The sequence below is a fragment of the Ctenocephalides felis genome, unplaced genomic scaffold (genome assembly GCF_003426905.1).
Source record: "Ctenocephalides felis isolate EL2017-DRISC unplaced genomic scaffold, ASM342690v1 CF-g0.4_SCAFFOLD_00845, whole genome shotgun sequence".
Classification (NCBI taxonomy): Eukaryota; Metazoa; Arthropoda; class Insecta; order Siphonaptera; family Pulicidae; genus Ctenocephalides; species Ctenocephalides felis.
Window position 1 is genome coordinate 60,651,058 of NW_020536999.1, and position 16,891 is coordinate 60,667,948.

General features: G+C 32.2%; 1 protein-coding gene across 1 annotated transcript in view; it reads left to right on the forward strand.

The window, feature by feature from the left end:
• LOC113386791 overlaps nucleotides 1–16,891 on the forward strand; it is a 59,530-nt gene that overhangs the window by 40,569 nt on the left and 2,070 nt on the right. The window contains exons 2-7 of the mRNA XM_026624549.1: nucleotides 10,762–12,235; nucleotides 12,305–12,913; nucleotides 13,558–15,114; nucleotides 15,183–15,365; nucleotides 15,952–16,114; nucleotides 16,501–16,681. Coding sequence (XP_026480334.1) covers nucleotides 10,762–12,235; nucleotides 12,305–12,913; nucleotides 13,558–15,114; nucleotides 15,183–15,365; nucleotides 15,952–16,114; nucleotides 16,501–16,681 — 4,167 coding nt within the window. The remainder of the gene's footprint in view (nucleotides 1–10,761; nucleotides 12,236–12,304; nucleotides 12,914–13,557; nucleotides 15,115–15,182; nucleotides 15,366–15,951; nucleotides 16,115–16,500; nucleotides 16,682–16,891) is intronic.

The window sequence follows — 16,891 nt, forward strand, 5'->3', positions numbered from 1 at the left end:
AAAACTTATGTATTTATATTATTTGGATTGTGAATCACTATTTTGCATTCAACTAATAGATTTTTTTAATGATGGGGTTGCTCTTAAGGCATTGAGATAGATTTATGGTAATATACTCTTTTATCCAAATGTTTTCTTTATAGATATTAATTTAAAATGAGATTTGAGTTAATGTTGCTTATAGTAAAAATAATATAATTATTAAGTATTATTAATATTTCAACTCTTAGTCCACCTTTTCGTAGTGAAACATTGGCCGTTAAGTCATCGTTTGTCATAATTTATTAAAATTTATGGTACAGATGATTAAATCATTTATTGATAAAAACCATCGAATGACAAAAGGTGCTAAATGGTAAAAATGGTGCGCTTGATGGTAAAAATGCCTATGTGAATTTTGGAAGTTTGAGTTGTAGGTACATCACTGACACCTTACTTATTATTTTTCATGAAATAGTATGATATAACCAGATTCATTCGTTTTTTCAAAAATAGGTCCAATTTTTGCTACAGGGATATAAGTTGTCAAATTTGTATTCTAATTGAATTGTCCAATTTTTATTAAACTTAGCACAAATATGTTGCACCGAATTGTTTTCTGGCCATACAATTCGTCCACATAGTTTTGCCTAGTCATGCGACTGAAACCTTTTCGGTTGGCGACCCCTGCGTTAGACAAAGACCTGATTATAGTAAGCAAAGGACAACAACGGTAAGTCAGTAGGGTAGTCCTACGCCCTATGACAAAGACAATATCATCACAATGGAAAAAGACAGCAATACAGGATAGAGATTATTCGATATCTCGACATCGAGATGGATTGATTGTACGTGATGTTTTGGCATTTTTTGGGGAAAACGATTTTTTGTACTTGGCGATAAGGGGATTATGGACAGATATTCTTCTTTAATTTAGTTTATTTGTTATAGCTGACACTATGATGGGTATTTAGATATTTATCTATAGGAAGTAGTAAAGGTCGAGCCAAACTTGATAATAAGACGGGAATACGTATAACTATGAGTAGTTTGGATCAAATTAATTTTGATTTATCTTGAGTTAATATGGTAGTTGGACCTTATATTATAATAAAGTAACAAGAACAAAATAAGTTAATTAATGATCTTAACGTTGTTTTGCAGTCTTGGGTATGTCTAGGTAATGCCGCCGCATACTCTACTTTAAATTCTGGAAATGGAATAAATTAGTTTATATTACGATAATTTTCTGAAAGAGATTGATTAGGCATATTAACCAGTTAACTATGACGCTCACATAAACTTAGATTAAAAAACAATAAATATAAACACAAAAATTGTTTAACTCTTTTCACTCGGATGCCGCCGCTCCGTACCCATCGCACACTTTTGGAAACAAATCATCATTATTACTGATTTTCTACTCAACAACTAGTTGCTGGTAATTAACTACTAATATTCAACTTACAGAAAAATAACAAACAAAGACATCTATATGTATACAAGAAAAATTTATTATTAAAAGAAATCGAAGAAACTTACTTTTGTCTATTTTAAAGCAATGTGGCTCAATGCAATAATGAAAACTTCTTCGAGTAAACATACTTTCCTTTGGACCCTATCTCAAAAGTCTTTCCTATTACAAATATTTTTTCTATAATGGGTACAAATTGAGTTGTGATAGTAACAAATATTTCTACTTTCTATTTCTATTTCAATATTTGCATAAAATTTTGAGAATTTAGCAATACTGTATACTTTCTTACCACAACTCTCTTTTTTTTAAATCCATTGTTTTATTCATATATTTTTATATGTTGTGTTGCATACATATTTTTTCTATTTAATAAATGTTTCGCTACGATATTATATTATTATTTTGACATTGATATTGCTAAATTATATTTTTTTGTTATTCTTGACATTTGCAGCTGGTGTTTTTAATGTGAAAAGTTTTCAGTTAAGATTTATCTGATCTACAAAAATATTGCCCATTGTGTGAAGACCATTTAGAGACCGTGGATGGCCTTGTTAATGTTTGACGGAAATGCATCGTCATATGACCATATAAAATATATCTACATGGACAAATCAACTTCTATAATAAAATCAACAACTATCACATATACAGGGTGTCCCAGAACTTAACGTCAAGTCAAGTCAAAAAGATAAAAAAAAATTATTTACGCTGTTCAGAAATTATGAGCTTTTAAGTGCAACCTAGAGTTTTGGTGATATTATGACCATTTTTTGGTTATTGTGGTTAGTGTTTATTAATTTTGTTCATTTAAACTTTGTAACCGTAACAGTGAATAACATTTCTGAGACCACAGTAAATAATAATACAATTAAGGCTTATTCCCATAGAGGTAAATTTGGTTTTTAATAAAACGCTCGGTTTATTAATTACACTAATTTATTTAACTTTGGTTACATTTATTGGAGCAGCAATTCGCTCCAACAATTGCCCCAAGTTTTCAAGATTTAAAACTTTTTGTTGAACTATGGATTTAAAATGTTTAAAACCGGTTGACTTTGAGAAGCCCTTCTTCAAAAAAAAGTGGTATATATAATGTGTTGGTAAGTTTCATCAAGAGTTGGTCTGAGTTTCAATCATAGTTGTATAATAGTGTTTTTGTGAAAATTTTCAAGTAAAAGAAAAAAAAACTGAATATGACATCAGATAAAGTTCGCTTTTATTAGATGTTACTTCAATTATTTATTAGATGTTTATTAGATATTTCCCATTTAATTAAAGGTTTGCTCAATTCCCCATGTTTATGGGAAACCGTGCTATAGAAGCATCGTGTTATCCGGGGTTCACTTGTATTTAAATGTTTTAGTTACGGTCTCGATTTTATAAGATATTTTTTTGAAAAATTCTATTTATATTTTATAAATAATTACAAAATGATGTTTTTAGTAGTATTAATTCTATACAATGCCAATGTACAAAAACTCACGCAAACGACAAACACGCACGTATGGATTTTCTTCTACGAAAAGTATACCGACAGGTAGTTTGAAGAAGATCCTACTAGGGCTGGACGTAGTCCTAAACTAAAATCGATATTGTAAATAAATTTGTACTTAAGTTTGCAATGGATCATACTAGTAAGACTATTTTATAGTTTCATGTTAAAATTTTTTTACGTAACAAATGAACGAAATATTATACGTAACAAAAGTAAACTTTAAATTCAATCAATTGACTCTCAAGAGTTATCGGAAGCTGTTTTTTACTAATTGAAGTAAAGGTTAGTGACTTATTTAGCCGATATCGAGTCACCATCTTCTCCGAGAAGCTCTAAATTCTAACAAATCTTGTAACTCTAGATTTGTTTAACATAATAGATTTAGTAAAGTATTTTTCAATTTTTATTTCCAAGGGGTTAGTTAATCATATTAGTATAAATTGTAAGTGAGTGTAATATCACTTAAAAGTAAGCAAAAAAAAAATAAGATCAACACATCGGTCTACTATTCTGGTCATAAAATTCTTCTCGAGTTGTCTAATTATGCAATACAAAGGTATGACGATTTTTTACTAATTTTTGCATAATTCAAAATTATATTCTATGAAAGCTCACCGTTGTTTTTTGATGAGCAAGTATATTCACCATGTGAATACATATACTCGTATATACAACTTGAATTAAATCAGAATTACATGAATTTGTCAAAAGGCTTCTGTGGCTTTTGTTTTGATATATATCAAGGAACGATTTTGTATCATTTAACATAATTTGACGAATTTGAAATATTTAATATGCTATTATGATCTGGTTTAGCTCAAAGTGGATTTGAGCTCTCCAATTCCTTCCTTAGAGTAAGTTATTGATGTTGTTGTAGAACTATTACTATTACTATATACTATTCAATGAATAACGATACTTTTTTAATGAATAAGGATTTAATTATGTAGAAATTTTCAATTCCTTCTAATAAGAGATGATACTGACATGAATTTTACAATTTCTGATTATACAAGAACAAGTCGATCTTTTTTGCTAGTGCCTATACTTGCTTATCTATGGCTAGTGCAAAATATTCTACTAAAAAAGATCCTATAGAGAATGTTTTGTTTCTTTTGTTTTCTAAATTTTTAATAAACATTAAAAAAATGAAGTTGAGGGGCAACAAATTCACAGAGAGAACAAAGCATCTCAATTATATTGCAAACATATAATTTATGCTAATTGTTTTTTTTTTGTCCTCTGGTAGTTTCGAACTTAAGTTTGTCTTTTAATGAAAACGAATGGATTTTGAGAAACTGTTTACCAATTTTTCAGGTTGTCACAAGAACTCGAGATTTTGGTATTGATATTGGTTTCAGCAGTCAAAATTTGATGTAGTTCTTACTAACAACGGCTTTTCATGTCATGGTGCAGATTCAATATTAAAATTGACTGTTCTAAATATTACAATCTAGTTCTTGTACTGGCGTACTCTCAAAAAATGTTCTTCATAAATGTTCTAATTTAGGGATATATAAAAAAAGTGAATTACACTGATGTATAATTTTATTTTCTAATGAGGGGTGTTATTTGGAATCTTTGAATAAATTCAAAAATCAAACATATTTAGTCACCGTTTAATTGGAGAATAAAAAAAGTAATATTTTGAAAAAAAACAGAAAAAAATAAATAAATAAACTTGACTAATTTATAATTAAAAAATAACTCTTAAGCAAGACTGTAGACGTATTGGAAAAATGGTTTAAAAAAGTCTATTTGAACATGCGATATTATGTGAATCAGCCTCCAAATCAAACGTGGTTTTCAAAACATATTAAAAGATGACAAAATAAATTAATAAAAAAAGAAAATGAATGCTTCAAAGTATCTACCAAATTGGTCAATCTTTTAAGACGCCGACATCAACACGTTACTCATTCGACATGGGAACTCATTTAGACAAATACAAAAGCCGCCCGAGGATCACTCAAACTCACTTGTCAGACACGACACTACTAGAGCAAAATCGAAAAAGAACTTCGTTATATATTAAATTCTATCAATCTCAAGATAACTGATATTGGTTAAAGGATTTTGTATTTTTAAAGGCCATTTTCTATTCTTAAATTGTCCCTTGTTATCCTATTAGAATATGTGTGAAAATTAACGTATAATAGAAATAATAATAAAATTCTCTTAAGAATAAAATGCTAATAATAATAGTTAATTATTATTAGCATATATCAATTTTCATAGTTGATTCTTGTAGTATAAAATTAATTTTCAATGTCGATTTTCATTTTCCACCTTTTCTCCCTCACCTTGCGTAAAAAATACTAATCTCTACCTCCGCTAGGTCGTCGGTCTCCCGGACGAGTCGGACGTCTAGTTGTTTATTTTTTTTCGTATTTTTTTGCTCTGCGTTTCTAAAATTCTGGTTTTGTTAGGAAATAAACACAAAACGACAGACGGATGGATGGATGCAGAAGTAGTAAAAAATCATGCAGGTGAAATATTTTTAGATATGAGAGATGTTGCCTTTGATAAACCGAAGGTTTTGTGGAAAATATTTAAGGTTTTGTAAATCAAAAGACTGATTTATTAAACTATAATAATATAAAGGCAATTTTTCACTGAATATGATATATGAAATTGATAGTGAATTATTAAGGTTATTCTAGATGACAAGTTGAGTAAAGTTTATTAATCCTTCACTCTGTTACACTCATTATTATCATCATATCCCAAGACGTGAAAGTAATTATAAATGATTTTTTTTAAAAAAAGGTGCTTTACATTTAGAAAAATAAAATCAATTACTCTTCTCGATTTTATCTCCAATCTCCATTGCTGTTATTTCTATCGATTTCAACTGGAACTAGTGGGGGCATGGCATCGTGTCTTAAGGCAAATTGCTGGAACTTCCCGTAACGTAATTAAAAATCTTGGTACGGAACCAAAACAAAAATCACACAAAATGTGTAAACATTATTAAAATCTCTATAAAATATCTGATAATTTGATGTACATATGTCTAATAAACATTTTTGACCGCCGAATGACATTTTTTAACTTATTTTTATTGAGAGTCCATAACCGCTGGACCTGCCTACCCAAAAATTTAATCAGTCAATAATATTGTCAATACAATTTGAATGTTTTTTGAATTATTAAAATCGGACGCTCCGTTCTCTTAAAAACAGAGTTACCGTTTTTGGCACTTTTTGCCCCGTATCTTCGGAACGACTAGATCTGCCTTTGCCAAAAACTAATCAGCACGTTTACTTATCAATACGAATCGAATGTTTTTTTGAATTATTCAAATCGGTTGATCGGTGTTCCCGAAATCGTCGACGAACATTTGTATCCGCGCACACACACACATACATCCATTTCTTCTAAGGTATGCCAAAATATTCAGAAACCTCTAAAACGTAAAGATACATAAAAATTTTCATTTTTCGATGCTCTACGGGAAGTTAATAATAAAAATTAATAATGAAATTAAGAAACAATGTATAAAAATATTTGTTTACAACAATATAATATAGTTGTATGACAAATTAATTGGTCAAACTATTTCCAACAGATTTAGTCAGAAAGCAATTATAAGCGTATGTGTGTTCATATAATTTTTTAAAAAATTTTCAATTTTCATTATGTGTAGATGAAAGCTTCGGAGTTGTTTAAATTTAATAAATTTAGATTTAAAGAATATGACTTGGCCATGGCTTAGGACTAAAAGCGTTGGCTTTGCAAAAACAAGGTTTTGGGCCTTGAGTCTTATGATTACATTTGCGTGTAGTCAAATTTGGATATTTGTGCCTTTTGCTAGGTTTTGAAAGTAGATTTAGAGTAAAACGTTCATACTATTACTACACATAATATAAGATACAAATACAATGACACTTCTATTTTATTCGGGAATTAGGCTCTAATGCCTCAGGCCAATAGAAATGTTATGGCAGCGCTATGCTATTGGTCGATCTTTTTTGAATTGGTAGTAAGAATCTATCAAGAATTGTACGAGTATTGTATATTCTGTGGGACCAGGCGTTTCACACATAAAACTTAACCTGTAAAACACACAAACGTCAAACGCATAATGTTATCATAAGTGCATCTTTTTGATGCTAGTTGATAACATATACATGAAGTTAGGTTTTATGTGTGAATCGCACAGCAAATATAAAGATATTTGACAGTTTTTTACTACCAATTTATATGAAGATTGGCCAATAACATAGCGTTCCTATTGGCTCATTAGAGCCTAATTCTCGAATAAAATAGAAATATCATCATATTATGGGTATCTTATGTATAGTAATAGTATGAACGTTTTACTCTAAATCTACTTTTTTGATAATTGGCCGCTTAGGCAGAAACCATGGTAATTATTGTAATAAAACCTCAACAATTAATAAATGTAAATAGTTAAATTTAAAAAAAATCTAACTTAGTCATCGCTCAGGGCTAAGAGCTTTGGCTTTGCAAAGACAGGGTACTCAGTATTAAATGGGGGCAAACTTTACATTGCCATTTACATGCGTAAATTTGGGCATGCACAAAGAAATCGTAACGAGTTTGTTATGATATTTGCGCAAATTTATTATTCTACACAAGTTTGCAATTCAAACTTTGGACTTAGACTACCTGATGCTAAGCAGTAGAGATATCTGTTTCTACTTTAGGTAAAAATGGTTTTCCGGGGCATTTTGAAACTATTTAAAAGATATGGAAAGGAATCGTTGGCTTGTAATTGCAATAGTTTATAAAGTATCTAGTTAGTTCCGATCGCTGTTGATTCTATAAAAATATAATAACCTTTATAGAGTTAGAAGTTTTCACTTATTATTAGAAATTTATGATTTATTGAATGTAGTGAATACTTAAAATAATGCAGTAACATTGACTCCATTGAGATTTGTATTGTTGCTATTTCCTGCTCCTGCCTCCTGAATACCGGAAACCTTGTTACCAGAATGGAATAAATAAATTGTGCTTTCCTCATCTCTTGTTAGAATACGAAAAGACCTTACATAAGAATTAATCTAATATCAATTGACTGCCTAATTTTGCCATTTGACATTATGATATCCATTCTACACATCAAATCTAGTCGATTTCCTCGCCGCTGTTCCCAATTTGTCACAATTCCGTTCGTAATAGTTCGTGAGCGTCCGTCCGTCCTAAACATCCTATATGCCGGTTCAATGTACACACGTAGGCCTCCTCCGTGTGACGTCACGAGTTATTAGTTATTTTTTCTCTCTGTCGCACCACGGACAGACCGAGCCGGAAATATCGCTTTCACTCTTTCTTGCACCATTGCACCATCACAACATTACAACATTGCATACGGTTACGGATCTAGTGGTGGCAGCACAGGGTTCGATACGAATGATGAAAATCGATCTGTTTTTTTGTTGTAATTTTATATATTTATTTAGAAAATAAATTAATGGGCTATATTCGGATAACGTAGCTATGATACATTATAGCAGCGATTTCCAACCTGTTCTAAGGGGCGCACTTTCATCTGTTTTTAGAATAATATTTTTGAAAATAATCCAATATTTTTGAAATGATATTAAGAAATGAAAACTAGCTGTAAGTTGAATTCTGTCTTAAGGCAATTAGGGCATCGTGCCTAATTGCTGGAACTTACCATACCGCAATTCAAAATTCGAGTAATTAAAAATAATCAATAATAATAATCAATAAAAGTTGATCAATGATTTGATACTTTTAATAGAATTTCGAAATATTTTGGAAATTCTTAACTTTTTTTCAAAGCAATCGTACTGCTTTAACTGCGTAAAGACGAAATATCAAATCGCGTAAGCTCCGCGTCGCCGTCTAACGCGTAAACTTGGTACGGAACCCATAGGAATGTATACAACATTTATACTTATTGTTAAAATCTCTATAAAATATCTGATAATTTGATGTGCATATGTCTAATGTTCATTTTTGACCGTCAAATGGCTCATTTTTTTACTTTTTTCTCTATATCTCCAAAGTCGTTGTACCTGCCTTTCCAACGAAATTTGAACAGTTCTTCATTTAGTCAATACAAATAAAATGTTTTTTGAATTATTCAAATCTGACGCTCCGTTCTCTTAAAAACTGAGTTACCGTTTTCGGCACTTTTTGCCCCGTATCGTCGGAACGGCTAGACCTGCCTTCGCCAAAAACTAATCAGCACGTCTCCTTATCAATACGAATCGAATGTTTTTGAATTATTCAAATCGGTTGATCCGTGTTCCCGGAAACGTCCACGAAAATTTGTATCCGAACATACATACATACACGCACACACACATACATCCATTTTTTCTAAGGTATGCCAAAATGTTCAGAAGGTTTTGAAACGTAAATATCTATAAAAATTTTCATTTTCGATTTTTTTGCGATTACTATAACTTGCCCTACGGGAAGTTAAAAAAAAATTATGCATATGTTTACATAATTAATTTGTAGTCAGATAATATCAGCTGTGAATTTATACAATTAAATTGATCAAAAAATTAAGGGGTTTGCAACATATTTTTTTATTAGAGCGGGGGGGGCGCGGTGCAAAAAAGGTTGGAAACCACTGCGTTACAGGATTCCCATGGTAACAAAACATGTCACAAATAAGAGTGCATTAAGAAAATCGTATTCTCGATGCACCTATTTAATGTTTATAAATCTTATTTTACAGTAATTATTCCGATTAAAATCGATGATTAAAATCTTATAATTTCTTTAATCATTATTTTTCTCCGTTTTTATAGTTTGACCCTAAATTTGACTTCAGATTTGTGTTCAGCGTTAAAAACTACATTGAAAAACATATGTCGCTTACCCAATATAGGCAACTTTTTTTATTTTGTGGAGCTGTTATGGACTATGGTCACCACATTGGTCATTTTCCTGCGGGGCTGATCCATTATAACTTTTCCTACTTTTGTGTTAAAAAATTATGTTCTTAAAACACCTAAGTATTTTGCATATTTTGTTATCAGACCTAAAATTATATGTTAAAACGTATTAAACAATAAAAAATTTCATTTTCTATTTTATATTATGACCTCCAAGATTTTAAAGCATTTTATATGTGTCTTCTATCTATGCACATGCCGGTATATTTATGTATTTTATATATGTATAAACTTCCCACATATGGTAACTGTTATATGTGTAATGTTTTCAGTGTGTGTATGTTTTATGTGAGCTGCATGAGAGATTACTTATTGGTTGATTGGAACATGAACGTATTCACATAAAATACATAAACACAAACCCATATATACACACACACACTTTGAAGATATCAAACTTTATTTTCTGCTGAATGAAGATATTAGCCGAAACGTATGGGGATTAAGGGGCCAATTTACCGTTAAAATAGAAATATTATGATACGGGTTTATAATTGTCTGAGTTCGTAGTCACGAACTGTCAAAAAGCTATGTATTTGCTGTGCACATAATATACAACCTCCAAAAGTCACAATCGCCATAATGTTAACTTTGCCAAATCCAACAATCATCACCAAACGTTTATTTTAGCACTTTTTTGCTACTATTATTATATGACTGCGTTATTTTTTATTTGTGTTAATGACATAAACAAATAAAGGAATGTAGAAATAACTAAAGATGGCTTTTTTAAAAACCAATGAACATTGTCAATTCGAATCGAATGTTTTCATCTTTTTGCCTTATATACAATTATTCAAAATATCATGTTATGAAAAAGGAAATTATGTAGATAACAAAAAACTTATTTACGTAGACTATTTATTATTTTCAATTCCTAATATTTATTTCTCTTTCAGTGGCGTCGCAGCCCTGAGCGGCGGCGAATCTCTATCTTCGTGCGGTTCATCTAACAATGGAGACGGCATTCTGACTTCCCCGCCATGCAGCCCGGCCAGCAGCGGAGAACTCATCATCTGCGACGACAACAATTCGACCACCACTACGGGGAGCGGGGTCGACCAGCTCCTGCATGGAAGAATTCTCACCAGTGGTCTATCATCAAACACTTCCAGCGATGAGACGAAAGAAGAAGCCAAAAATTCCTTTAATATAGTGGTAGATGATAAAGATAAAGTTGGAGAAAGCAAGAGTGAAATTGATTCTGACAAGAAACTGGCAAAAAATGATGAGACCAGTCACAGAGTCAATTTGTCTGATGTTAGTAAGAATGGTCTGCCAATTAGTAATTGCAGTGTGGTCGCTGTAAGAATAAGCGATGATTTGAATCTTCGAAATTCTGATTATGAAACCAAAAGTAAGGTTGCCGAAAAGGATACTGAAGTAGGTGCCTCGTTTGTTGATAAAGTAACGATGAAAGTTCAAGATGATTTGGAGAATATTGATACGAACGGTAAAAAAGAGGAATTGTTGGAAGAAAATGCTAGTCCAATGCCAGACTGTAAGGTCGCCATTGTCAGTCCACTAATTTCTCAAAATGCCTTAAGTAGGAAAGTTGAAGACAATACAAGTGAAAAATTGGCAGAAACGAATAGTTTATCTGCTGAAGTTAGTTCAGTGACTCTTAACAAAGTTACAAATTCCTCGAACGAAGTTAATTTGGCTGAACTTACGAAGGAAAACCAAACTGCAAACAGTAATGCATGTGAAACAGCGAATACTGCCAATAATATTACTTTAGAAAATGTTTCATCGCAAAATTCCAACTGCATCAATACTTTCACGACGTTAAACAATGGCGTAGTTAATTTTTCTACTTTTTCTAACACCAACACTGCCCAAGTTTTCCCAACCGCAGATGCCTCAAATGGTGCAGTTGTCAATGGCCTTTTACTACAACAGCCGAATATGAACTCGCCACAAAATATAAAATTTTTGCAATGCGTTACGAATAACGGAATAATGAATAGTCAAGTTAGAATTTGCAATAATTCTCCTTCAATTCTGTTAAACAACGCCGGATTCCCACTTTTGAAAAACAACCAAGCAGTTTTGGGAGCTATCCAAAATAATTTATCTGCTGCTAATGGAGGCGGTCAAGTGGCGGTTACCACATGGAATGGAAGTCCAATCTTGATCAACGCAAATGCGTTGACGACAAATTTAAACCAGCTAAATAATTTAACAAATAATAATTTGAAGAAATGTAACTCAGCGAATCAAGTTCAGAATAATCCTGTGAAAGTTTGTAATAAGATCTTGGAACAAAATGGAAGCGGAAAAATTAGCCAAGTGACTTCTGGAAATAAACGACCGTCACCTGTGAAGGAGCAGATCAAAAGCAAAGGAATACAGAATAATCTTATCGCACCGGTAAGTTAAAAAATTATATTTAAATGTTAAACGATTGTGAGGTATTTTAAATAAGTTTTTTTTTTTCAGTGTCCTGCAAAGAAACCCCGATCTGCCTGCAAGACAGAGCAACAAAAGCATAACACACGCACAGCCCAGCATTCATGCTGTCCGAATAAAAATAAACTACAGATTAACAATAATTCTACACCTACCATTAAAACAGATCATATCACTAAACCACAGCCTGCAACAGCTGCCATTAATAATAATAGCAGTAAAAATAACATTAACCAAATAGAAAAACCCTTCAATGGTGTTATAGATCCTGTCGTCATCAACGCTCTGCAAAAGAACTGCGTCAGCATTCAACAAATCTCTGGAAATAAGAATTTAGTCATGACTCCAAATTCGAATAACAAGAATTTGGTTATAACACAGAATACGATAAATACGACACAGCTAATAGTCCAACAAAACAATGGAAATTCTAAGTTAACTGTAGCTGGTAATCAGCAACCAAAGTGTCAAAGTCCTTGTTCCAATAATAGAGAGATAACGAATTATTTTAAGGCGCAAGTTAAGCCACAGAGGAGGGCTAGTGATAATTCGCAAGTTTTGGCCAATTCTGCTAAATTGGTGGCTACACAAAGTGATTATTTGGCGATGCTAACGGCTAAAACGCATGCAAACCAACAGGTATAAACAAAATATTTTTTTAATTTATCTTGCATTTTATTACATCCATCAATGTGTCTAGTGTTCATAAACATAGGATCTTTCTAAAGTAGTGAGGATACTTTTTAACTTTAAAATTTCAACACCACGCATTAAACACTCTTTTCACAAATTGAAATTTAGCTCAAATTTTTATTTTGTGATCATGTAGAACTTGCAGACATCTATTAATTATTTTAGAAATCTTTTTTAATAAATTTATAACCTACACTGTTGCCAAGATATTGCTAGAAAAAATGTACTCGTCTCATCATAAACATTGCTCTGTAATATTATTAAGTTAATGTAAAATATTTAACATTTATTAAGCTTACATTTTGTGATTTCCAAAAAAACAAGATTTTATTGATACTATATGTTGTTGAATGTAATTTTTAGTAATACTTCACTTCCATTATTATTGATCCTAAGCATTTCTGTCGCCTAAACATTTAGTCATATTTAAAAATATTTATCAAACCGAATACAGAATAAATGCGACTTTTTGTCGTAGTCATAATATATATTTGAGCATTGGTTAAATTATTTATTGCAGCCTTCCACAGATTAAAGTACTTAATCCTTGACCTTTATTCAATTGTATTAATTCTTTTTCCGTTCCGCAGGTACTTTTGGAAAAGCGATCGTATGACGTACGTACCCTTACCCTGGCCACGCCTCCCATTTTGAACAACAATAATCAGCTGGCTAATCACAATAACAATATATCCAACAAAGCATCCCAACAACATCTGATTAACGGTATAACGACACCCTTGGCTCAGCAACAGCAGAATTCATTCAAAATCGGCGCCATCGAAGTCTCTTTGAACGCGGATATTGCTTCTAAACAAACGAAAATGACAAACGATGTCTTTAACCGACAACCGGCCGCCCCTAGAAAACCTAGAGGTAGACCATGTGTTAACATTGCCCCAAGGGTGGCAAAGAAGCCCAAATGTATAGCTCCGAAAACTGATTTGAAGCCTAATAAGATCACTCAAGCTGTTACCGCGCAACCAGTAGTTACTGCAGCAAATACTGTTCCGGCACAACAGAACATGATTGCGGTATCTCAGCATCAAGCAACCACAGTCGCTCCTCAAACAGTTTTGTTGACTACTTACACAACAAATCTACCAGGGCAACAAAATTTAGCTAAGTTACCAGCTGGATTGATTTTAAACGGCACGCCTTCAGGAATTAGATTCCAGCAGAGTCCTCAGCCTGTTTATGTTGCCGCTAACCCTTTCCTGCAACCAGTTTACGTGACCAAACCATTCCTGCAACCCGTAGGATACGGAGCGCCACAATTCACACAGTTCGCCACAGCACAATTCCAGCAAAATACAGTAGCAAGCAACGAAATGATAAGTACACCTGCCTTGGTTAGTAATGACATACCAGCTTTACCCAGTAGTGAAATGATTGGTTCCAATAATTTTGGTTCTATTGTGACCACTCCAGATAAAGATTACGTTCAGAATACCTCAACAGAAAATGCTGTTAGTCAATTAACATTAACGAATGAAAGTATAACATTAGAAAATCCAGTAGTTAGTTCAATTACATTAGATAAATCTGTCGAAATGGAATGTGATAATAAAGATCAAAGTTTAATATCAGAGAATGCGGTGTCATGCCAAAGTATAGACGAGTCATTATGTGATCCTGTAAATAGTATAACGGAAACTGCAAGTACTTTCAATACATGCAAAACAGAACCTTTAGAAAATTCTGCTATCGACAGCAGTTTACCAGAAATTGATATAAGCAAAACGGAACCAAATGATTCATTCAATGCCAAAACTGATAACAGCAATTTGACTATTTTGGAAAATTCAATAGATAATTCTATACAAAATGATGATATTAAACCTGAACCAGAAATTAAAGAAATCTTGAAAGAAATTCAGGAACCCAAAAGTCCAAAGAGTTTGATTTTAGAAAGGATACAGCAGAAATTGGATTCAGAAAATAGCTTTTCAAGTAGTTTCGAAGAGGAAAGGAAAAGCACAGAACCTCAAGAACCAAGGGTAATAAGATTTCCAGCCAAGTTTCCTTGTAATGGAAGATCTGATAGCTCTAGGCTATCTAGGGATAATTTTGGAGCAGGTCGATGTGTTTGGGAAAAGTGTCATGGTAATTTTGATACAAGTTCTGCGCTACTTGAACATCTACAGGTAAGAAAAAATACAAAACAACTCATAATGTTTTAATATTCAATTTACTAATTTATTTTTTCCATCAGGTTTCACATGTAAACACTCAGTCGGGGCCTCGATATTGTTGTCAGTGGCGTGGTTGCCGCGTTTATGGTCGAGAATCAAGTTCTCGTAGGTGGCTGGACGCCCATGTGGCTAGTGTTCATGCTGGTTCGACAAAAACTCTACAATGTATAGTAGCAGGTTGTAGAAGAAGATTTAGTTCTCAGGTGAGTACCCCGGGAGGAGATCTGGACGCCTTCATGGCTGATGGTAGAGTATGTTGTGGTGTGGGAATAGATGAATAGCATCTAGGTGCATGCAACACATCTTTACATTTGGCTTATGCATTATATTTAAAGGAAAATGAAAAACGTAATGGGATGTCATTGAATCTTTTGCCATTAAATTTTTTAAATTTGAGACAAACACATTCTATTTTTGAACAGGGATATTTGAAAGATGAGATATTTTATTCAAAATATTATGCAAAGTAAGATTTTTGTTATGATATTTTGTTTACATATTGCAGAAATCTTATTACAAAAATGAAATTAATTTGATCACTTTAATTTTCATGTAGACATCTTAAATTGAATACTGCACTTGCCAACTTTACATTGCATATGGAAAATGTTTTAAAGTTAAAGATTTGTTCTTGTTCTTGACTCTGTACCAATTTAATGTATCAATTATGATATTAACATAATTTTTTCTCCCTACCTTTTACAGCAAGTACGATTATATTGTTTATAACATTTTTCATAGACCACATCATAAATTTAATTTTAACATTATTTTGTTGTTCTTCAACAGTTGGCTCTCCAGAGGCATGTCAACAATCACTTCAATGAATCTGAAGGTAACGGTGCTAATGCTAAAAAGTCACAAGAACCACATCTTCAAGGCTCGGCAGCAGCTCTGAAACTTATAAGGAAGAATGGGAAGAAACTACGATATAGAAGACAACCATGGAGTGGTAATTTAATTTTGAAAGAAATATATATTAATTTTTGGATTTAAATTATTGAATCATTGGAATTTATTGCTTTTGATAAAACTGAAATTATCTTTAATAAGTCTGGATGTCTTTTGTGACATCATTTTCTGTAATTTATACTTGTTTATTATTTTGTTACTTATTTTTGGCAAAAATCGGGACAAATTTCATATAAATGTTTAATAAAAATGTTTTGAGAACTTTACTGATTAGTTTAACATGAAGATCAGCTTATGTCTTTTCAATTAACATTTATCTAGTTTAGTGTCAAAAATTAAATACTGTTTGGCAGGTTTTAACTAATGCTCAAAGTTTAATTTCTCTTTTTCACTTTTACAATGCTAATATTTAATATCCTTTTTCAGCGCGTATGTTCGATTTCTTCGACGGCGGCGCAATGGAGGGACTGCAATATCGCCTTCTTTGTACGGAGGCGCTTGCAGGAGGTGCCAAGGGCACTGTTCTCTTAAGAAGTGATATTTTGGGCAGAAGATTAGACAGCACTGGAAATGCGCAGGTGCTCGTCTCGTGGAACCCTCCTGACATGTAAGTAGAAAAAGGAAGCAGTTATCATTTGAAATAATATTAGACATATATAGTACTAGCAAACCCGACGAACTCCGTTTCGCCACCAGATGGTTTCGTGAGAAAGATGAAGAAATTTTTTGTTTGTTTTATATTTGAAAAGGAAAAAATTGATTTTATTATACAACAGTAATAAATTTATTTCTATTACAAAAATGAAGTGTTTTTTAG